This window comes from Phyllobates terribilis, unplaced genomic scaffold, assembly GCF_046119375.1.
Source record: "Phyllobates terribilis strain yellow unplaced genomic scaffold, ASM4611937v1 Scaffold_11__3_contigs__length_659146591, whole genome shotgun sequence".
In the NCBI taxonomy this organism is placed as follows: Eukaryota; Metazoa; Chordata; class Amphibia; order Anura; family Dendrobatidae; genus Phyllobates; species Phyllobates terribilis.
In genome coordinates, this window is record NW_027362771.1 from 485,590,542 (window position 1) to 485,614,165 (window position 23,624).

The 23,624-nt window shown below is 42.9% G+C and overlaps 1 protein-coding gene across 2 annotated transcripts; it reads right to left on the reverse strand.

Annotated features, from left to right (window-relative positions):
- Positions 1–373: 373 nt before the first annotated feature.
- Positions 374–18,643, reverse strand: EIF3J (eukaryotic translation initiation factor 3 subunit J). Of its 2 annotated transcripts, none has more exons than XM_073653501.1 (8): positions 18,472–18,643; positions 15,745–15,845; positions 6,463–6,517; positions 5,313–5,404; positions 5,123–5,237; positions 4,123–4,281; positions 1,831–1,904; positions 374–1,427 (listed from the first exon to the last, which is right to left on the reverse strand). In XM_073653501.1, the coding sequence occupies exons 1-8, from the start codon at positions 18,491–18,493 to the stop codon at positions 1,296–1,298; spliced, it is 750 nt and encodes a 249-aa protein (XP_073509602.1). In that variant the 5' UTR covers positions 18,494–18,643; the 3' UTR covers positions 374–1,295. The 2 variants fall into 2 exon arrangements, with proteins under 2 accessions (XP_073509602.1, XP_073509601.1); XM_073653500.1 differs by having other exon boundaries at positions 5,313–5,407; positions 18,472–18,638.
- Positions 18,644–23,624: the final 4,981 nt, after the last annotated feature.

Below are 23,624 nucleotides of genomic sequence, written 5' to 3' on the forward strand. Positions count from 1 at the left end.
AAAAAGTAGTGGCCAACTTCTTTAACTTTAAACCTGAGCTCAATTTATGCAAAGTAGGTGACTAGCTGGGTGTGCAAGTATACACCGATTACCCCTGATGAATCTTCCATCTAATCATGCTAGTACACCCTTGTGGGCGTGAGTGACATGATTTGCAAGATCTACATCACCTCCAGCTCTCTGCACAACCCAGGTGTGCGCATGCACAATATTTGCAACATACCTACCTTTAAAAACACTCCTCGATTCCAATACTCGCTGCCTACATCAATCCAACGCTTTAGTGTTACATTTTCATTGCTTTTGGCTAATGTCAACTCTAGGAAAACAATAACATCACCCAGTATCTGCAGCAGAAAGTACAGCAGCCACCTTGTCACAAGGATGAATTTATTAAATTAGTTGTCTTATAAAACAAACATTGCAGTCTCATTGTTAATATAACAATTCTCCCATGGAAGGACCTGCTTGCAAAGCGTCATCCGGTAAGTGAGCAGAATTTAAGAGAAAGGGTCTGACCCTGCACCTCTGAGCGAGAGTCTGAAAGCATCTAACCAATCTGGAAACCACTGCAACATTCGACTACTAAATAAATATCAAGCCACCCCAAAAAAGAAAAAAAAAAGTTAAAAACACCCATCGATTTGTGACCTCTCAACATGGGCAGCACATGTGGCACGCAGATTCACAATGGTAGCTTAAGTCTCTCTCTCCAGGGTCCAATGCATGACCCCAGAATCAGAGGCATCTGTGGTTCCCCCGCATGTTCACTGTAGTAGAGTTCAAGATAATTCCATGTTGTTTTAAGTCTTTATTTTAAACATATGAAAAAAAAGCACTGAACTGCGTCAAGAGCGAGTCTCAGCACAAGCCAGAGCTTGGTACAGGGCTCAGAATCTGCCATGAAAACCTAAAGGGGACAGAAGTAATCAGTGCCATAAATGCAAAGATTCATAGAGAGGATGCTGACTAGTAGACCAGCACTGCTTATAAAAAGGCATCGCCCCTCATGTGTGGAGGAGATTGGGCGGGAAGCACATACCACTCTGCTTGTAACATGAACAATAGTACATGTATGCCACAAGCAGAGAGGGAGATATCACAGGCCAGGAGATATAGTGCATGAGCAAGTATGCAGGGTGTAATCTGGGTTTACTAACCCATTTGTATCCAGATTCACCCATCCTAGCCATCAGGCAGGGTGAAGGGTGTAAATTCTTTGACTGTAGCATTTGGCAGAGTCCTGAAGAGGGGAGAGGACACTCACATTCAGAGTCGTGAGCATTTAACGAGTGTCACATGAAATCCTCAAACTCTCGGCCATATTCGTCATCTACGCCGCCATAATCGGCCAAATCATTCTTCATGTTGGCCTTCAGGCCGCCTCCAGGAACGACTCCTTTTTTCTTCTTTTTAGCTTTATTTTGCTAACAAGGGAGAAAAAAAAATAAAAAATTGTAAGTTCCTACTATTTGTTTGCCTGCCATGACGACATCTAGGCGCTAGAAGGAAATGTACATGTAGACCATCTATAAAGTCCTGTACAGTTGTATGGAGAGAAAATGTCAGGTCCTGATGAATTTTACTCTGGCTTAATTAGCAAGTTAATAGAGAATTGCAGCAAATGCTCAATGAGGTGAATAAAAGTGTCAGCACCCAAACCATTAACCATCAGTGTGCACACAGTATGAAGAAAAAAAATAATTTTTTTTTACTAACTTAATTTAACAGAGGCAGAGCAAAGAGGTACAACATTTCAAGAGTTCTTGTCTTTTTAGAACAAGGAAACTAGCACAAAAGCGGGTTAATGAATTGTTGCCTAGGCCTCACCTTCTCTTGCTTCTGTTTTTCACTGCACAGAACTGTTAAGGAATTGGATACCTTCTTCAGGTCATCTAGCTCCACTAAAAGACAAGCAAAAAAGGCATCTTCCAGGTCAAACATCCAGTTCATTATGCTAACTTTTTACATGCTTCTTACATAACCTGTCTGCATTGATTTCATAGTATCAGGATCATCCTTTCGATTATTTCATAAATGGCTATTAAGTATGTGCTGTAGTGAAAGGCAATAAACAGATGCAATTATTTGTTAATGGTGTACACATCACTTGCTTGAAATTGTTTGCCCCAAATGATATTGAAGGGCTTGTCAAGTTTCTAAAGATTATTCCAAAAGCTCAAGTATGTCAAAAACCACTGAGCTTTTACTCATGCTCTCGGGGTCCAGAACTGCCTCTCTCCCTCTACTGATTGATCTCCCTGTGACCAAACTTTCTCCTCTCCAATCCGTCCTGAAAGTGGCCATCAAGGTAAAATTTCTGTACAGCCGCTACACCGATGCCTCCACCTCGTGCCAGGCATTCCACTGGTTGCCTAGTCGCTACAGAATACAATACAAACTTTCACTCACAAAGCACTCTATAGTTCTGCACCACTGTATATATCCTCCCTCATTTCTGTCTAGCATGCTACCAGTGCTCTCTGCTCTGCAAATGATCTAAGACCCAACACCCTCCATAATCTGAACCTCCCAATTCAGTTTCCAAGACTTCTCTAGTGCTGCACCAGTTTTCTGGAATGAACTACCCTGGACTACCCAACCCCCATATTTTTAAGTGCACTTTAAAAAACACATCTCTTTAGTGCATTGAGGTGATCGGCCTGTCTAACATAACTATTCATTGTTGCCCCACTTCCTAACTTCTCGTCAGAATCTGGTTCCTCTTATTCATCTGTCTTCCATCCTCTATGCCCCCAATGGCATTTGGTAACTGTATGTAGATACTGGTTGATGATCAGCTCATGCAGCTTATTTGAAATGCCCCATTATGATGGCAGGACGAAACATGACAAGCACTTTATTTTCAATTTGGGACCCCCCACTCCCCTCTCAGTTCCTTTTAGATTGTAAGCTTGCAAGCAGGACCCTCACTACTCTTGTAACTGATGAACTATGTGACTTTGTAATGTCTTGATTGATTGTACATGTCTCTGCTTAATTGTAAAATGCTGCAAAAATACGTTGGCAGTATATGAATAAAGTTATCTCCATTCTTTGTTGATTGGCTGCAGCGCTGACATCAGGTTGAGAGTAAAGGCCCCGTCACACTTAGTGACGCTGCAACGATCCCGACAACGATACGACCTGTCAGGGATCGTTGCTGCGTCGCTATGTGATCGCTGGTGAGCTGTCAAACAGGCAGGCTCACCAACGATCAGCGACATCGTGAAAAGAATCTTTCCACGATGTCCTGCTCCTGGTTACAAGCCTGCTGCTGAAGCAGGAGCAGGCTGGTAACCATGGTAAACATCGGGTTACTAGGGGCACACGCGCACCTAGTAACCAGTTGTTTACCATGGTTACCACTCTGCTATGGTGAGCGGGAGGTTACCGCTCACTTTAGCAGGCTCGTAACCATGATAAACGGGTTACTAGGTGCGCGTGTGCCCGTAGTAACCCGATGTTTATCATGGTTACCAGCCTGATCGCTGCTCCCGCTGGTCACACACAGCGATGTGTGCTGACTAGCGGGAGGGCAACGACCAAAAAATGGTCCAGGACACTTTGCAGCGATCAGCGACCTCACAGCAGGGGCCTGATCGCTGCAAAGTGTCACACATAGCGACATCGCTGGTGAGGTCGCTGTTGGTGTCACCAAAACCGTGACACAGCAGCGATCTCGTTATGTGAGACGGGAGCTTAAACGTAGAGGGCATAAGACACAGAAGTAATTAGCCACAGAGCAATCAACAATGTCACAGCGGGGGAGGCGCAGCTATTGTTGAGAACACAAGTAGCTACAAGAATAGATCTTCAAAAAGCAATAAGCTTTAATCAGACCTTATTTTATGATGATCAACGATTTACATGATGCACAAATATCTAGACACTGACAATCTTATATTCTTCAGATGTTTGAAGCTGTAAAGGAGCAGTTGGGTACAAAAAGAACAGCATAAGACTTTTCATTCTGACAAGTAACTGTCTTTTTTTCCCCCCTTTATGTAAAATAGGAAAAGTACTTCATGACTTTTCGACAGCACAATAAAAGGCAGCGATAGTTTCTGATTTGTGCACCTACACATGTACAACGTAAAATATACTATGGTCGTTACTTACATGAGATACAGATATCTCGCACAAGTGTTTCTAAGAAGGTGGGGTAATAAAGTGATTTCTCGTATTGTGTGATTTTCTCCTTCAGCAGCTTGCCAAATTCTGTGAAGTCATCTCGTGATGACGGATTCATGGCATCAAGCCCAGTAATACTGACTACACCTGTATGAATAGAAATAGGATATTGTTACTGTCGACATGTTGGTTGATGATGCAAAGTTACTAAGGGTGCTTACACATTGTGCTTTTCTGCACGTTCGTGGGTCCCACGAGGGCTTGCATCTGAACCCCACCAGAACCCCCTTTGCAAAACAGGATTTGGACATATGCTGTGACAGGGCTACAGACTAGAATGGTGCTGACAGAATGAACGTGTGCTCTGCCGTGCATCGTTCTCCGGGGTATACGCCTACTGGAGGCGGACACAGACATAGTAGACTGAGTCTGAGTGTCCGCCTACAGTAGGCATAGATGGCCAAAAACGACGTACGGCAGAGGACAAGTTCATTCTGTCTGCAACATTATAGTCTGTGCATACGTACAAGTCCCATTTTGCAGGGGAGAAGGGGGGGGTTCGGACGCAAGCCCCGACTGGACCCACGAACATGCCAAAAAGCGCAGTGTGAAGGCACCCTAAGGAAAAAAAAACTGTTGTGACCGTACATTACATTTTATCCTGTTACATATAAAAAGATTTAGAAGAAGTCTGTTTACTTCCTGCAGCGATCAAGTGCTGTCCTTAATTCAAGTGACCGCTGCAGGCAATCACTGGGCTCAGCAGCAAGGCTGTCCTGTACATTAGGTGACTGCCGAGGGCAACGATTGGCTGCAGCAGTAATGTGAGTGATGACACGTGATCGTTGTAAGAATTAAGCAAAGAATGGGTGTAAACCCCTAAAGTGCTGAAAAGTGAAGAGAGGAGTGGAGTTGTTTTTTTTCCTTTAATCATTCGCTGAATTCCCCAAAAGCCCCTTTCATTCTATAGAAAGTCAAAACGCCTCACCAAAAGCTTCTTTTGCTAACTCTAGATCCGCATCTTCTTGTAATTTTTTTAGCCGAAGTTTCTCTGCCATTTGCTCCTCTGGTGATAAGTTTACAGGTTCTTCAGGCTCCTCTAACTGTATAGCAAAAATAATCACAGTGAGCAACCAACATAGCGCGTCCACATCACAGAAGGGCTCACCGTTACTTACCCTCTTTTTCATTTCCTCTTGTTTGTTTTTAGAAAGTTTCTCTTTTTCTTTTATTTTTTCCTGTAATTTTTTCTTGTCAGGGACTTTCTGTTCTACTGGGGTATAAAAAAAAATAAATGTTTTACTGCAGAAATTCTGAGCAAGCGAATTTCTAGTCTTTTTATTGCTAAAACATTTACCTCAAGTAATAATTCACATTCATTATCAACATATATGAGATCAGAAACTACGATAGCCAACAAGTAGCATCCAGCTGAAAATCCACGCATTAGTCAGCACAGAATGTCAGCAGCGCCTTGGGGGAGAATGGTTATTAGGCTGCTGTGTTATACTTGTCCTTCGTTATGTCACCAAGGCACAGAAGATCGGACCGGACGGGAATCTCAGCAATACCTGTACGCTTAGGGAAATTCAGGTGTTGCAGGAAAATTCATATCAATTACTTTTAACAGTATCCCATACATTTAAGCTACAGAAAATCAGCACTATTAACAATTTACCCCTTTGTATTCGCGAAGGTTTATGAATTTTACAACAAATTAATTAAAAATGGACCATGCTGCAATATAGGAGGTACACCAACCTATCGTCTACACCAGGGGTCTGATGAAGGGCTGCCCTCTGTATATTTACAGCACGTGGTCCTGGTATGTAAACCATGCCACCGCACATCTAGAGCGCGTGTTTATGCCAGCTGCCCGAGTTACCGACAGCCGAATATCAGGTGCCCAGGCATCAAACGAAGAACCAAACCTAAAACCTGGGGTCCAAAAGAAAAAAAATAAATAAATGCTTTAGGACCTTGTAGACCGAGCCCTCGCAGGCAGGGTCCTCGCTCCTCCTGTACCAGTCGCCGTCACGTTTTGTTCAAGATTGGAATTGTTTTTGTATGTATACCCCTTTGTCACATGTAAAAAGCCATGGAATAAATGGCGCTATAATAATAATTTTTATAAGCCTCATATTAGCATTACATGGACTGCTGACGGGAGATCGCCTTGATCACTTGTGAAACTCCGCAGTGCCCAAGTCTAATAACTGGACAGATTCATGTGCTATAAACTGACCCTTATATACTACATCATAAATACCTACAGATAACGGGACATTGGATCACTGCACATTTGGGTGGCTTTCATACATTTCTTACCTATTTTCTCAGGTTCTTGTTTATTTTCTGCTTCCTCCTCATCATCCCAGTTATCCTAAATTAAAAGATTTAGAACATTTGTTAATACTCGTTTCAGAATAATGTAGTTCAGTATATTCCAGACAATTTTGGGTATATTCACATGCAGATTTGCAGCAGAAAATTGAATAAGATGGCTGCAGAATTAAGTGGGAAATGCAGAGTCCATACAAATACAGCAAAAATTATTATAAATATAGAAAAAGCAGGCAGGACTAAATAGAGGACTATTTAGCACATGTGGCGTGGTGATGTTTCGATCCAAATGAACATATCAAGCTTGAAAAAATTGTTAATTGAACCACAACGTTTTTTCTATATACCTTTATAGAAGTTGGATGCTTTGTATGGCAGGCTTTGCAGCAGAATTGGAACTTTTGTTGTGTGCGCGCGCTGATTTTTTTTTATATATATATATATATATATATATATATATATATATATATATATATATATATATATATATATATATATATATATATATATATATATATATATATATATATATATATATATATATACACACACACACACACATATATACACACACATATATACACACACATATATATACACACATATATATACACACACACACACACATACATACACTGGAATTGCACATGCAGATTTTCTTAAAGCGAACAGGTCACCAAGTTTGGCCGATATGAGATACGGTCACCACCTGTCAGCACTGATATACAGCAGTCTATAGTGCTGTATACAGGCCCCCAATCTAACTGCAAGACAAGAAAAAGCTTTTTTTTTTTTTATTATTATATTCACCTGGGGGGCAGTCCGGTCCAAGGGGTGTCGCTCGTCTTGGTGCGGCGCCTCTCTTCTTGCTTCGTGTGGATGACGCGTCCTGTGCGTCATCCACAGTGTCTCCGGCATCGCGCTCGTGCACAGATGTACTTCTCTGCCCTGACGAGGGCAGTGTGCGAGAAAGGTCAGAGAGCTTCAGCACATGCGCACTGCATTACTTTACTTTGCCCTCATCAGGGCAGAGAAGAAAGACTGCGCAGAAGTGCGATATCGTAAGGACTATGTGGATGACGTAGGACACATCATCCACACAAGGCAAGAAAGGGGACTGCATCGCAAGAAGGGAGGCAACAGCATCAAGATGAGCGACACCCTTCGAACCAGACCGCCCCCCAGGTGAGTATAAGAAAAGGTGTTTTTCTTGTCTTGCAGGTTGGATCGGGGGCTTATATACAGCATTATGTATATCATGCCTGAAAGGTTGTGGCTGCATCTCAGATCGGTCAAACCTAGTGACAGGTTCCCTTTAATACACTCCTGCATTAACAAGGCCAGAATTCCTCCTCCCCCCTCAATGTAACTAGTTTGGTCTGTAGATGAAATTTATTTTCCAAAAGAACCAACCTGGGATAGATTAAAGAAGTTGTCCAATAGTTAAACCTAAAAATTGTTTATAAAAAAAACAAACAAAAAAAAAACAAAAAAAAAAAACTAGGACTGGATGAAGAGTTACCAGCAGCTCCGATTTCCACACTCATTGGTCCCCATTGACACACAACGCAAATTCCAGCGGAGCCAGCCAATCAGTGAGTAACCCGCCTTGCGGAGCCATCCAAATCAGTGAGTACACATTACCAGTGTGTCGAGTTGGGACCAGGAACTACAGGACAGTCATAATTTAAACTAAGGGGTTGTCCAGTAGATAAATGCATCAGGACAGCCCCCCCCCCCCCACCACCAATCACTTTAATTCCACTCTACGTCCCAACACTTGAATTTACCATCACTTCCACAATATAGTTCAATGCAAAAGTACTGCCATATTAAGTGTTCTGATAGACCGCATGGTTTGCCCCTTATGGCTTCATTTACAGAGCCACATCCAAACTACAAAAAATTGAATAGATCTCATAAGATTTGGAGGAAAGGATTGGTTTCCTCTGGAAAATCTGATATCTGTACATCAGCTCACTAACCCTATGCCACCTTTTTGCTTCTCTTCGTATGGACATTCTTTGGAGACAAGCGAGTGTGCACATTGGAGGCAATGGGGCCCAGCACTACTGTAACCATCATATGAAATCTTGTAAAAAAAAATATAAAAATTTTTTTGTACAGTTTACACTTTAATCCCTGTGACATGATCTCGCTATGTAGCTCCAGTGAACATCGGGAGTGCAGCTTTGCAAATACTAACATGTCAGCAGGAAAACGGCAGCATCAAATTTGGGAGTTTTTATCCATTAGTTTAATGTTGAAAGAATTGACATGCTGCAGATATGAATCTGCAAGGAGAGAAATCAGTAACATGTGCACGACATTTCAGAAATCTCACTCACTTTGCTGAGACAGTAAAATGCTGCGTTTTTCATGGCAAAAAACGCAATGTACGAACATAGCCCAACAGTCAGGATTAAAGGTAAGGCATGTCCCAGAAATGTTACCCCTTACATACCACAATCAATACTGGCCGCAGCAGTTTTATCAGGGTGCCCATTGGTTTGCTATAGCAGCTAAGGACTCAACTTTTTTTTTTTTTTTTTTTATTTAGAACGATTCAAACTACCTATTAATCCCCATTAAAAATAAAGAAAAAAAACATTTGGCATCTCCTGTGTCCACAAAGGTCTGATCAAGCTATAGAATTAACTCCTACGGTAAACAAAAAAAAAAAAAACAGGTTTGTCACCTCACATTAAATATTTTTTTCATATTTTAAATGATCAAAGTATTTTATGTACACAATTTGTATCAATAAAAATATCCTCACTTAGATCCATGGACAGAAAAATGAAAGCTACACATATTGGAAAATGGAAACACAGCAAAGAGTGCTACAATATTCAGTTTTTTTTACCATCACAAAATTTTTTTTAAAAGTACTGCACCTACACCAAAATGACAAGCTATCCTTAAAAACAAACGCTTGTTGAAGACAAAGCTACAAAATAAAAACACAGAATTTGAAGTCTCCAAGTTACACATTATATGCACCCAGAAAAGGTGAAAAGAATAAAAAAATCAGCATCATCAAGCCCTTCATCCTTGAGCCTGCTTTGACTTTATTGACCAGTGTCACTTTAGGAGGTAATAAATCTGGAACGCTTCAAAAGGATCCCGGTGATTCTGAGATTGTTTCCTCATGACATATACAGGTGTATCTCACTAAATTATAATATCAAAAAGTTAAAGGACTTGTTCACTACTTTCACACTGATGCCCTATCCATACGATAGGGCATCAATGTATGATCAGCTGGGGTCAAGCACGTGGCACCCCTGCCAATCAACTGTTATTGGTGCTGGAATAGCTTACCTGCGGTGCTTGGCCGTCCATCTGTAGCGGCCGGCGCTTGTTACTGCACATCTCCCTCCTATTCAATTCAATGGGAGGCGGATGTGTAGTACCCTGCTGCGGCCACTACAGATGGATGGCCAAACACCGCAGGTAAGCAATTCTGGCTGGCTGCACCGGTAGCTGCTCGGCGGGGGTGCAGCAAGGGGGACCCCAGCTGATCATACATTGAGGCCCTATCCTACTTAATTATTCAGTTCTTCAATACAAAAAGTGAAACTCATAGAGAGTCATTACAAACAATGATCTATTTCAAGTGTTTATTTCCGTTGATTATGGCTTACAGCCAATGAAAACACAAAAGTCATTATCTCAGTCAATTAGAATACTTTAACAGCTTGAAAAATGTTTTTAAAATCCGAAATGTTGGCCTACTGAAATGTATGTTCAGTAAATGCACTCTATACTTGGTCGGGGGCTCCTTTTGCATCAATTACTGCATCAATGCGGCGTGGCATGGAGGCGATCAGCCTGTGGCACTGCTGAGGTGTTATGGAAGCCCAGGTTGCTTTGATAGCAGCCTTCAGCTCGTCTGCATTGTTGGGTCTGCTGTCTCATCTTCCTCTTGACAATACCCCATAGATTCTCTATGGGGTTAAAGTTAGGCGAGTTTGCTGGCCAATCAAGCACAGTGATACTGTAGTTTTTAAACCAGGTATTGGTACTTTTGGCAGTGTGGACAGGTGCCAAGTCCTGCTGGAGAATGACATTTTCATCTCCAAAAAGCTTGTCGGCAGAGGGAAGCATGAAGTGCTCTAAAGTTTCCTGGTAGACGGCTGCATTGACTTTGGTCTTGATAAAACACAGTGGAGATAAAAACACAGTGGACCTACACCAGCAGCTGACAGGGCTCCCCAAACCATCACTGATTGTGGAAACTTCACACTAGACCTCAAGCAGCTTGGATTGTGGCCTCTCCACTCTTCCTCCAGACTCTGGGACCTTGATTTCCAAATGAAAATTGGAACTCTGGGACCTTGTGGAGTGTGTCAATGACTGCCTTCTGGAAATCTGTCAAGTCAGCAGTCTTCCCCATGATTTCCTGACCAATTTCTCCCGATTACGCTGATAACCTGTAGGTGGTCAAAAACTACTTTTGTGGCACAGTGGCTAATAGGAAAAAATGGACCTCAGTTTGTTGTGCAATTTCTCCAGATTGCGCCAATTCCCTACATGTAAAAAGGAACTCCTTTTGAAGCACAATGCAAAGCTCAGAAAGGAAGGCGCGCCATATTATAGTGCAGATTTGGCTGTTATGGTTAGGGAGTGCCATGACCGACTGGAAGAGCTCTGAGGTGCCAGAACATAACTCTCCCATAACTGACCCCATTCTACAAACTACACCTCTCAATGAATTAATACCATTAGGCAGTGAAAAAAAATGACATTTTTTTTTATATCAAAAATTTTGCTTTAGCCCCAGATTTTAATTTTTCAAATGGCAAAATGTGTAAAAATGGCACCAATATTTGTCCCACAATATGTGCTGAACGTGGAAATACCCCATATGTGACAGTGCAGTACTGCTTAGCCACACGGCGAGACTCTGGAGGGACGGAGCGCTATTGGAATCTTGTAGAACAAATCCATATACAGACCCCTTAATTGTCACAAGAGCAGAAACAAGCAGCAGTGGATGTTGCAGAGTGAAAATTACAAATCTGACATTGTAGTGACCAGTACATTGTAGTGCCCAGCTCATGCTTCTGGAGATACGCACCCGTAAATTAATTTGGCTCTCATTGCTACAAAAATGTCAAACATGTGAACGCTAACTGAGGTTTAAGCCAACTTTGGGGCTCAGAAGGGAGGTGGGCATTTTGATTTGGGAGCACAGAATTTGCTGAATTTCTTTTGGGGAGTGAGGAGCCATTTAACTTTTCCAGAGCCATTGTGTTACCAGTAACGTGGAAATCCCTTTATTTCAGTTAAAAGATGACGGACCGGAGTGTGAGTTTTTTTGTGGATTGAGGTGAAACTTTTACATAACATTTGGGATCACACTTAACCTGCGCTCTACGCTGAGCACAGATATCAGGGTTTCCATCTAAATCTCCGAGTGATGTAATGGAGATGAAACCCCCGAGGGATCCATTCACTATAATGAGGCAATAGAGTTACTCTGGACTCCGTCTGACATCTCTGTTCAGAGTTGTCCTTTTCAAAGGTGCACAAAAATGTGGCAGACGCCACTTTTATGCACGCCTAATAAAAAGACGGACACTGTGGGATCACAGGCCAGACGGTGTCCACAATGTCTCAGTACAGGGAATAACCTGCCGGGAGTTAAGTCTGAATCACGTATTTCAGAGATTTACTCAGAAACCCCGGTGTAAGCGCTCAGCGCAGGATAAATGTGGGCCGAGCTATTCTGCGATCTTTGGGAGGCAGAATGAACAAATCAACAGCAGGTGAAGAGTTGGTTTTATTTTTTACACTGTTCCTCGTGCGGTATAAGTGATTAGACGACTTTATTCTTCGGGTCGGTGAGATTACAGCGATACCAGATTTATATCGGGCTTTTATGTTTGGCTGCTGTCACACACTAAAAAACGCTTATATTTGCAAAATAAAAAGTTTTTGCATTGCCATATTTTGAGAGCTATAATTTTTCTAGATTTTTGCCGACTCATGTGAGGGCTTGTTTTTCTGGGGGACAAGTTAATGTTTTTAATGGTACCATTTTTGGCCACATAACATGTTTTAATCGCTTTCTATCCCAATTTTTAAGCAGCAAAATAGACAAAAACCAGCAATTCAGAATTTTTATGCCATTCACCATATGGTAAAATTGATAAGGCAGCTTTATACCTTGGGTCAGTACAATTACAGAGATACCACAATTATATAATTTATTTCGTGTTTTGCCTCTTTCACACAATTTTTCTTTTATAGAAAAAAAAAAAAAAACGGTATAGCTGAAAATGTCACCTTGTTCTGCTAAAAAAAAAAAAAAAAAAAAAAAAGAAAAAAAAAGCTGCCTTACAGCTCTGTCAGCGGAGAGACAAGTTATAGATCTCAGAATAAAGCGATGCAAAACCATTCTTTTTTTTGACGGGATGATGAGAAAGCAGTTTACTTTTTTTTTTTTTTTTTACACAGTGAAACTTTTTTACTTAGTCCCTCTATGGGACTTTAACTTTTAATCAACGATTGCTGGTATAAAGCATTGCAATGTATTGTAAGGATCGGTGCTGCACTGACAGAAGCCTCTTAGACCATGCTCTGAGCATTGTCTAAGGCTTGCCGAAGCGGTCTAACCAGGAAGTAGTCATGTCGACCTTGGACTGTCATGACAAAGATCAGGCCCTTGCAATGACTTCACGGGGGTGCTGATCTGAATGAAGAGGGAGCCCCCTCCCTCTCTTCTAAATGCAATGATCACTATCGATCGTGGCATTTAGGGGTTTAAACGGCCCGGGGCTCAGCTTTTACTTAAACAGACCTCGCCGTGGCAATCGTGCAGGAACTGCTCCTGTGCCCACATGATCTCCATGACGTAAGTTTACATAATTTTGCAGAAACCCCTTCCCAACCCCAACGTAAACTTCTGCCAAATGCGGTGAAGAGGTTAAGTAGAGGTTAGTGACTGATCTTTGAAGGACTGCTCTTTTATAGAAAATCTTTGCAACAAAAATCTGATCCAGAAACTGCAGAAGCCACATGTTCTGATTAAAAAAAAAAAGAAATGTTTATAGGTTATTTAGTTTTCAATGCAAATAATCAATTCTCAAGGACTCTGATAGATCTATATGAACAAAGCAAATTCCAGTCTTCAAACCTTTCAGGCTGCATGAGCTGTCACAGTTGAGAAGCTGCTGCCATGGCAGGCTGACTGAAACTGCATGGAAAAAGGTTTACATCCAAGATAACCAAGAAACACTAGCGATATGATGTACAGTACAGACCAAAAGTTTGAACACACCTCATTTAAAGATCTTTCTGTATTTTCATGACTATGAAAATTGTACATTCACACTGAAGGCATCAAAACTATGAATTAACACATGTGGAATTATATACTTAACAAAAAAGTGTGAAACAACTGAAAATATGTCTTATATTCTAGGTTCTTCAAAGTAGCCACCTTTTGCTTTGATGACTGCTTTGCACACTCTTGGCATTCTCTTGATGAGCTTCAAGAGGTAGTCACCGGAAATGGTTTTCACTTCACAGGTGTGCCCTGTCAGGTTTAATAAGTGGGATTTCTTGCCTTCTAAATGGGGTTGGGACCATCAGTTGTGTTGTGCAGAAGTCAGGTGGATACACAGCTGATAGTCCTACTGAATAGACTGTTAGCTGCTTTTTTCTTGAAATAATACAAATTCTAAGTAAAGAAAAACGAGTGGCCATCGCTATTTTAAGAAATGAAGGTCAGTCAGTGCGAAAAATTGGGCAAACTTTGAAAGGGTCCCCAAGTGCAGTTGCAAAAACCATCAAGCGCTACAAAGAAACTGGCTCACATGAGGACCGCCCCAGGAAAGGAAGACCAACAGTCACCTCTGCTTCTGAGGATAAGTTTATCCGAGTCACCAGCCTCAGAAATCGCAGGTTAACAGTAGCTCAGATTAGAGACCAGGTAAATGCCACACAGAGTTCTAGCAGCAGACACATCTCTTCATCAACTGTTAAGAAGAGACTTTGTGCAGCAGGCCTTCATGGTAAAATAGCTGCTAGGAAACCACTGCTAAGGACAGGCAACAAGCAGAAGAGACTTGTTTGGGCTAAAGAACACAAGGAATGGACATTAGACCAGTGGAAATCTGTGCTTTGGTCTGATGAGTCCAAATTTGAGATCTTTGGTTCCAACCACCGTGTCTTTGTGCGACGCAGAAAAGGTGAACGGATGGACTCTACATGCCTGGTTCCCATCGTGAAGCATGGAGGAGGAGGTGTGATGGTGTGGGGGTGCTTTGCTGGTGACACTGTTGGGGATTTATTCAAAACTGAAGGCATACTGAACCAGCATGGCTAACACAGCATCTTGCAGCGGCATGCTATTCCATCCGGTTTGCATTTAGTAGGCCCATCATTTATTTTTCAACAGGACAATGACCCCAAACACACCTTCAGGATGTGTAAGGGCTATTTGACCAAGAAGGAGAGTGATGGGGTGCTACGCCAGATGACCTGGCCTCCACAGTCACCAGAACTGAACCCAATCGAGATGGTTTGGGGTGAGCTGGACCGCAGAATGAAGGCAAAAGGGCCAACAAGTGCTAAGCATCTCTGGGAACTCCTTCAAGATTGTTGGAAGACCATTTCTGGTGACTACCACTAGAAGCTCATCAAGAGAATGCCAAGAGTGTGCAAAGCAGTCATCAAAGCAAAAGGTGGCTACTTTGAAGAACCTAGAATATAAGACATTTTCAGTTGTTTCACACTATTTTGTTAAGTATATAATTCCACATGTGTTAATTCATAGTTTTGATGCCTTCAGTGTGAATGTACAATTTTCATACTAATGAAAATACAGAAAAATCTTTAAATGAGAAGGTGTGTCCAAACTTTTGGTCTGTACTGTATGTGATGAACAAAAAAAACTAACAGAGAATGAACTACACCAGCCAAGTTTGGAGGAAAGTCCTTCAATTAGGATTTGTGGACTTCATTAGTTACGTACTGAGGAGCTGAAAGGAATCATAGGCAATCGATATGGTTTTCCAAGCAACTGGTCAAAAAACGTTTAAGCCACCGATATGCACAGCAAGACTAGCTTGGAGATGTATCACTTGTCACTAACAATCGGCTGAAGTGCTGGCATTGTGTATTTATTGCTCTATTGGTGGGGCACCAAGACCCTGCGTCTCCTCGGGAGGAGGCGCAATGTCGCCCCTGACATGGTTACTCTTCAGAACTCCAATAAGTCAGTCATAAAACTAGCTTATATCAACTTCTCCCCACCTTAACTTCCTCCTCCTCATCTTCTCCTTCCCAGCGATCCTTTGTCGCCGTTAATGGACCACCCTTTTGAGTAGGTTCTTCTGGTTCAAAGTCATCTGCCTCTGTGAACACATGGAAAAAAAAAAAAAAAAAGTCTATTAAGGAGAGAAGAAAACCACTTACCCCCACGATTTTCAACCAATCAGGGGTGATAAAAAAGAAACACTTGTTTGCAAAAAAGTTTCTTGGGAGTGGAAACACTGTGTGGTCCTACATGGTCATTAGGCCGGAACTTGCTGTTATCAAACCCATAATGATAGAATCTGAGAATTCTGTGGCAGATCTCAGACCTCAGTTGGATTACACAGGGTCAGGACTCCAGTGCGATGCAAAGCGCCAACACATACAGCTGTAAAAGCAGTCATAAACGTTACAAAAGGCAGCTGAGAAACATGCACACCTCAACAAGTTTTTATCTTTACATGTATGGAGCTCAGCAGAAAACAGTCACTGAGCACATTTAGGAGAATGCACCAATTTTGCAGTAAAGTGATATTTCAGCAATGACTTTTGCATGTGTCAAAAAAAACAAACTATTAGTGAGTGAAATGTGGATTTCACAATCTAAAAGCCCATTTATATTAACGGGAATTTAGCAGGTCGAATAACGCTATTAACCTGCTGATCTAGAGTTAATCTGAAGGCTAATAGTGTTAATTTTTTACTAACTTTATTCTTCCCAGAAGCAGCCAGCTTTCAGTCACCGCTCAGTATATGGTGAGCAGCAGCTGTACACACACCCCCACACTGACTGACAGCCGTCACAGAACTGCATCAGTGACAGATTCCCTTTAAACAATCGTTACAACTTATTTGGTTCAGAAGGATCGCAGAGACAGCCTAAATGATCCCACATGTGGAAAAGTTATTGCTGGTAAAGTGTAAATCAGTGAGCTGGAGGGAAAAAAAAAAAATGTAGTGTACATGGTGGTCTATTATCCAGTTCAATGACACGGTGCAGGATCTGGGGGACGGTTAAGGTAATTTTTATAGGGGGGGGGTCTTCATATCCAGGCCAATTTAAAAACACCTTATCATTTTCCATCTATCTCCACTCTTTTCTGGCCCCATGACGCCAGAGCTGTCAAAGAAGTGGGGGGTGGATGTAGTGGGAAACAAGCAGGTGAGACGGCGTATATAAAATGAGTGGCCACGCTGTGAGGCACCGAGCATCGGGACTTTGTTAGAGCAGTCATTCTGTGCTGACAGTCCCTTTAATTTTTAAAGGGAAGCAGAAGGATGTAACAAATTGAGCTGGTACTCTCCTTAGCTGGCTCCATTCTCCGTTTATAGACTACAGCGGCAATGTCATGACTACAATGTACATCACTGCTGCAGCCAATCACTGACACAGTGGCTTATACTGTCTACATTGGCTAAGCTGGTACTCTCCTTACCCTACGTCAAGTCGCCGCTGCTCCAGTCGATTTACATACTGAGATGGTGACATCACAACTACTGCGCACATCGCCTATGCAGTCAATCATTGAGCACAGAGATTGGCTGCAGCGGTGATGTGCATTGTAGTCATGACATCAACATAAAAACAGAAAACTGAGCAGCAGTGGAGAGCCACCATTCAGTGAGCAGAGTAAAGCAAATACCAGCTTAGTTTGTTTTATCCCTGTGAGGCTACGAGTGATCAAACGCTGAAGCCAGAAGACCCTTTTAAAAGCAAACATGCCGCCATATTAGGACTATAAAACTAAAGTTTATACTACAGTATTTTCAGACAGTTTGTTGGGGAGGGAGAAGGTATGAAAAAAGCCGCTGATCACATACATTTTATGGGATTCCCCAAAGGATTTCAATGGATGCACAGAAAACACTATCCATATGGCATCAGCTTTTAGATCCATTTAAAAGTTTATAGATACAGTATTCAGGTTTTATTAACTTTAATGCAATATGTCAATAGAGGATACACAGATGCAAATGGACCACCATGGGGACGAAATATAGTTTTTCTGGATAAAAAAATATGGGTTTTTCCATATGCTTGTGTGAAGTTGGCCAGTTTTGGGATTTAGGCTAAGTATTAAAGGTGTGAGGGACCCACCACAGCAAGGACAACATCTGAGACCACCAGTGATCAGATGGTATGATACAAGGCAAGGGACCCCCAGGAAAGAAGCATCTCTAGTCCGGGTAATAGCAGAGATAGGGGTGTCCTAGTGATACAACATATGGAGAGGGCGAGTCAGGAGCAGCACACCCTGGCAAGGCAGCACACCCTGGCGGTCCTTCAACCGCCACAGCCAATAGCATTGCAAGATAGAAGAGAAAAAAAACTTTATAGTTAACTTCTGAATGTGCCAAGACCAGCCAAATATAACTTCTTAGCCCCCTGCCGGGTCAGGGTCGCCCCACCACACACAGACAGGGGCTCTTACTACAGGGCTCTTGTCATTACCACCCGGGACATGGAGGCCATGATAGAAGCCACTAGAAAGAGCCCCATAGCCAGAGAAGGAGCACTACCCGGGCGGTAGCCCTAGCACAAGTCATGGAGGACGATACACCCAGGGATGGGCGGGGCCTAAGCTAACTAGGGTAAACCAAGTGACATCCAGAGCAGACAGGAGGCCATATGGACTGGAGCCGGCGCCCTCATGCTCAGGCTGCGAGCACCGGGGCCCTCGGGGATACACATGCCTGTAGCGGTCGCGCAGCGCCCCGTGCTCTCACCCCAGCTGTCGGTCTCCGCCATGTCTTCCCGCTGCCGCTCCGGCTCGCTCTGACTCACCGCGCGGCGCACTCAGGACTAGTGGGCCCCTCACCGGAAGTGCGTCACTCCACCCAGTGCCGCAGCCGGCGCCATCTTGCTACTCCCAAGTCTTCTATATTGTTTTACATATGAGTCCGGAGGGTGAAGTCGTTTCGGCTCCACAGATGCTGGCGCGGAGCAGGAGCACTTCCTGTGCATGACACGAGAGGGAGGGAGCAGCGCAGCCGGCAGTGTGGCACTGTGCTCCGCCATGTTCGTGCTAGCACGTGAGAGTCACGTGGTGTCAGTGCCGGGGTTTGCAGCTCTGTAATTGTCCTGCCACGTGTGGAGGAGGGGACGGGCGGCTCCGGGGTCTGCGGGCGCCTCTGCCCGGCTGGAATAAGAGTTATTTTTCCAATTACAGACTTGTAGACTACAGACAATGGCGACTGTGAAGATATACCACACCGATGTAACTCCAACGTGTACACGATGATTGTACAGGCATTTGGGCCTTAGGTTATCCTTGACTATTATATTTTTGTTCATTACGGGCCTAAGAACTAACAGGATAGTTGCTAACTACATTCCTGCTCTACCCAGTGTGACAGCCGGAGTCCTGCTGATTGTCAGACGATGTCCTGCTGCTTGACAGCCAGCATTGTGCTGATTGACAGCTGACCTCATGTTGATTGACAGACTATGTCCAGCTGATTGACAGCCGGCATCGTGCTGATTGACCGTTGACCTCATGCTGATTGACAGCCTGCTCCCGCTGCCTAACTGTGGGAAACTGGTTGGCATTTTGCATTCCCTCAGAAGTCTCGCCCTGTCAACAGTAGTGGAAGAAGAGCTGCTCTGTCCATGTGGAGCCGCTGAATCGCTGGCAGGAGCGTGTGGTGCCAGGTAGTAAAGGCAGGTAGTTGCCACTGTTAGCCAATAGTCAAAAAAATAAAATGTCCTGGATAATCCTTTAAAGAGTTATTCCTATCTCATCCTTTCATGGCTGAGAAGAGTAGGAGTAGCACCCTGCTGGCTCTGACCGCCTGCTGGAGGCATCAGTTCTATAGTGCCCATATAAATGATTAGCGATTACAGGGTTTCCAAAACTGGAAAACATTTACTGTAAAGTGAACACTGTAAATAAAAAAGTTGTGGAATTGCACTTTTTTTGCAATTTTGATGCACTTGAAACTTTTTTCCCGGTTTATAGTACTTCACATGAGTGAAGAAAGAATAGCTTGTTTAAAAGCAATGCAAAAGTTATCCCTTGTTGGGAGCAGTTACAGGTTTATGTACCCCGTGCAGGGTGGGGTTCCTAGCAGCAGATCATCATCGATGTAGAACACAATGGACAGGCAGTACAAGTGTTGGCTGCCTAGTGGGAGCGACCGTAAAGTGTAGAGCAAGATGAGACGAGTTAAGGAGATGTCCAGTTATGTAGGGCCATCATTGGCACCGGTACAGTATACCTATAAAACAAATTAGACAGGCAGAAGATGTATGGCTGTATATTAGCAGCAGCTGAACGGTATACAATATGAACAGACGAACAAGGAAATGTCCAGCTGAGTAAGGTCAACATTTACAATAATGCAGATATAACATGATGGACAGGCAGGAGATACCCAGCTGTGGGGGGTATCGGTACTAGTGGCATCAGACCAGTCTAAAACACAATGGCAGGAGCACAGATGCAGTGGATGATCTAAGCATTGGCATCAGACGTAGGTGAGCACTGATCCACACCTGATTCATTTTGACAAATATAAAGTTTTCCCACACTTGCATGGGAATTTCTGATCCATTTGGGAGTGTCATAGCCCTCTCACTGAATCCCCTCTCTGACATTGGAGGCTGGACCAGACAGTACGACCATGGAAAACAATGCCAGTTCTTGCCACAGATCCAGTCTGCTTAGCCAGAAGTCCATGGGCTCAGGATATTTGCAAGAGAAAGGACAAAGTCCAGATACGATTGAACCTGGCTGTTCAGCCGATGCATCTTTGCTGATGTATGTCAAGTTGGTGTAGTGGAAGATAAAACATTTGGTCCATCATGTAATTTATATTTTGTTTCTGCTGTCTCGGCTACTTGTAGACGCATTGGCTCTGCGGGCAGCAAAGAGGGATCTCCTGGTCAGATATGTGGTCAACAGATGTTTGCATAGCGAAAGCTTCCCTGGTCAGGGAACACAGCCCATCCTGATAATGTGTCAATTTTGACTCTTAGAAGCTGGAAATAATTCCCCCATATTGATTTTATAACAAGGTTTTAAAAGAACTATCCAATAGTCATTCCTTTGCTTGATGCTAATGATACACATGTCAACCCACAAGCAATCAAGCATGCAGCTTGCCTTGCGCACCAGTAGGACCGAACCTGTTGGTTCACTTTCCACTATTGGCTGCAAAAGTTTGTCAGCATATCCAACATCATCATCATTCAATTTAACACTGACCGTCAGTCTCATCTCCTGCTTGTTTCTAAAGTGAATCGGTGTCCCCCTCCAAATCTGCCTGCTGCTGCTCCTCCCCCTCCTCTACATACTGCGGCATGTGACATTGTCCTTAAGGGTCCCTAAAAGCCCCAGGGAGGATGAACTTGTAGAAGTTGTTCATCATTGTGTTATTTACAATGAAAATATCAAGGGGTATAACATAATGCCACAGTTGTCCCTACTGACATATTCAGTAGAATTTTTAACCCTGCAGTTCTCTTCAGGTCTACTATACATTTACAATGTTCCAGTCATTTTTGACGGGACCTATTAAAGTCTTGATTTTTAGCTAATTTAAGTGTTTTATTTGAATACCTGCTGCATTTTTATACTGTATGTGAACATGGTTGTTCATAAACAAATGAAAAATGACATCAAAAACTTTATTTTTTTTTGTATCAAAAAATGTGACATGGCCTTATTGCAATATTCATGCATATTGCACATAAAAAAAATATTCTTTATATAACTGTAAACTATAACTAATAACATCAAACTGTATGTAAATATATTAAAAAAAAAATATACCGTATTGTCCGGCGTATAAGATGACTTTTTAACCCCTTAAAATCTTCTCAAAAGTCAGGAGTCGTCTTAAACGCCGGGTGTCATCTTATAGAGTGTATAATTATGGTACTTTATAAGCCCTCCCTGTCTCCAAGACTATCAGAGCGGTAGCACATCCCTCTGGCCCGCCCTTGTATCCTATTACCGGTACCTCCTTCTTTGCCTCTCTGATCTCGCTCCTGAGGACTGTAGTGAGGAGGTGAGGGGACGCCTCACCGGGAAGGTGTAAGTGAAGCAAGCTGCAGGCGTCTGGGAAGCCTGGGGTATGGAAAAAAGAGAAAAACACGCCTCTTTCACTCGTCTGGCCCGCCCTTGTATTAACTCCTCTGCCTCTCAGATCTCGCTCCTGAGGACTACAGTGAACAGGCGCGCATGTGCAAGATCTGAGAGGCAGAGAAGGAGGTAATACAAGGGCGGGCCAGATGAGTGAAAGAGGCGTGTTTTTCTCTTTTTTTCCATACCCCAGGCTTCCCGGACGCCTGCAGCTTGCTTCACTTACACCTTCCCGGTGGGGCGCACCCTCACCTCGTCACTGCAGTCCTCAGGAGCAAGATCAGAGAGGCAGAGAAGGAGGTACCAGTAATAGGATACAAGGGTGGGCCAGAGGGATGTGCTACCACTCTGATAGTCTTGGAGACAGGGAGGGCTGGGCAGGCAGGGAGAGCTGACCAATCCAAGCTGGATTTGTATACAACAACTAGCCAATCGCCGGTAAGGTTCATCACTTGTATGGCGAGTATATGCCAAACTCTATATTTTAACTGGAAAAGTTGGGGGTCGTCTTATACACCCAATCGTCTTATACTCCTAAAAATACTGTATATATAGATAAAAAAAAAAAAAAAAAAAGTTCAGTTTTTTCTATATAAAATGGTAAATAAGGTTCACGGTGCTAAATTTACTGTTTGCATTTGTCACAAGTATAACTTACACGTCTTTTGCATAAGTACTTTGCACAACTGGAACATATCCCATTTGTTTTCTGATTACTTGATGTTGGACAGAAGGCGCATCGTTTCCGTTTTCGGCTGGTTGCATTGCTGGTGGAGGACGTGATTATCATAGCAGTGCCGGTGGAAAACGTTGGTTCACTTTCTTTAGCATGCTGTTGGATCCTGTGGACAATGGCTGCCGCTCCATCATCTCTGGGTGTTACTTTTCTTTCTTCGATATATGGGCTAACCAGTGATTTTCCCAACTCCTCTATAAAAATTCTTTTATATAGTTTATTTTTGTTCCAATTTGGGTGTATTTCACGCCATAACACGAATGCATTGTATGCCGACACATCAAGAATGTTGTAAAAGACAACCTTCGGCCACCGATTTGTTTTGCGTTTACAGGTGTAAGTAAGTGTCTATGAGTTGATCTAGAGTATCAACTGCCCCTTTTGTGGCATTGTAATGTAAAATCATGTCCGGCTTTCTGTCTCAATTACTGATTGCACTGTCATGGTGCATTGTGCTCATCAGAATGACCTGTTTGTGGTTTTTGGGAATGTAAGAAACTACTGTTGTATCCTTAGTAAAATAAAACATAGAACTATAAGGCTATGTGCCCACGATGCAGAAATGCTTCGGATTTTTCCTGAGCGTTTCTGCATCTCCCTGGCAGAAAAAACGCATGCGGATTGTGCATGCGTTTTTCCTGCCAGGGACATGCGGATGTGAAGCGTTCTTCACATGCATTTTCGCATGCGGGTTGACAATCGCTTTCCAAGCGATTTTAGCATCACTTGGAAAGTGCTTGACAACTTGGTTACACTATATAAATCCATGCAAAAGGCATGGATTTATATAGTGTGACCTTAAAGAATGGTTAAAAATAAAAAAATAAATCTATACTTACCTTCGGATGGCCCCCGGAGTCTTGCTTCGCTCTGTTCTGGCTGCCGGCAGCTCGCGGTACACTGAACTGAAGGACCTGCCGTCACATGACTGTGACGTCAGTGCAGGTCCTTCAGTCCACCGCGATCTGCCGGCATGGGAGGATGAGCGCAGCGGGGGCCATCAGAAGGTAAATATAATCTTTATTTTTTATTTTATTCTTTTTTTCACAGGTTCTATG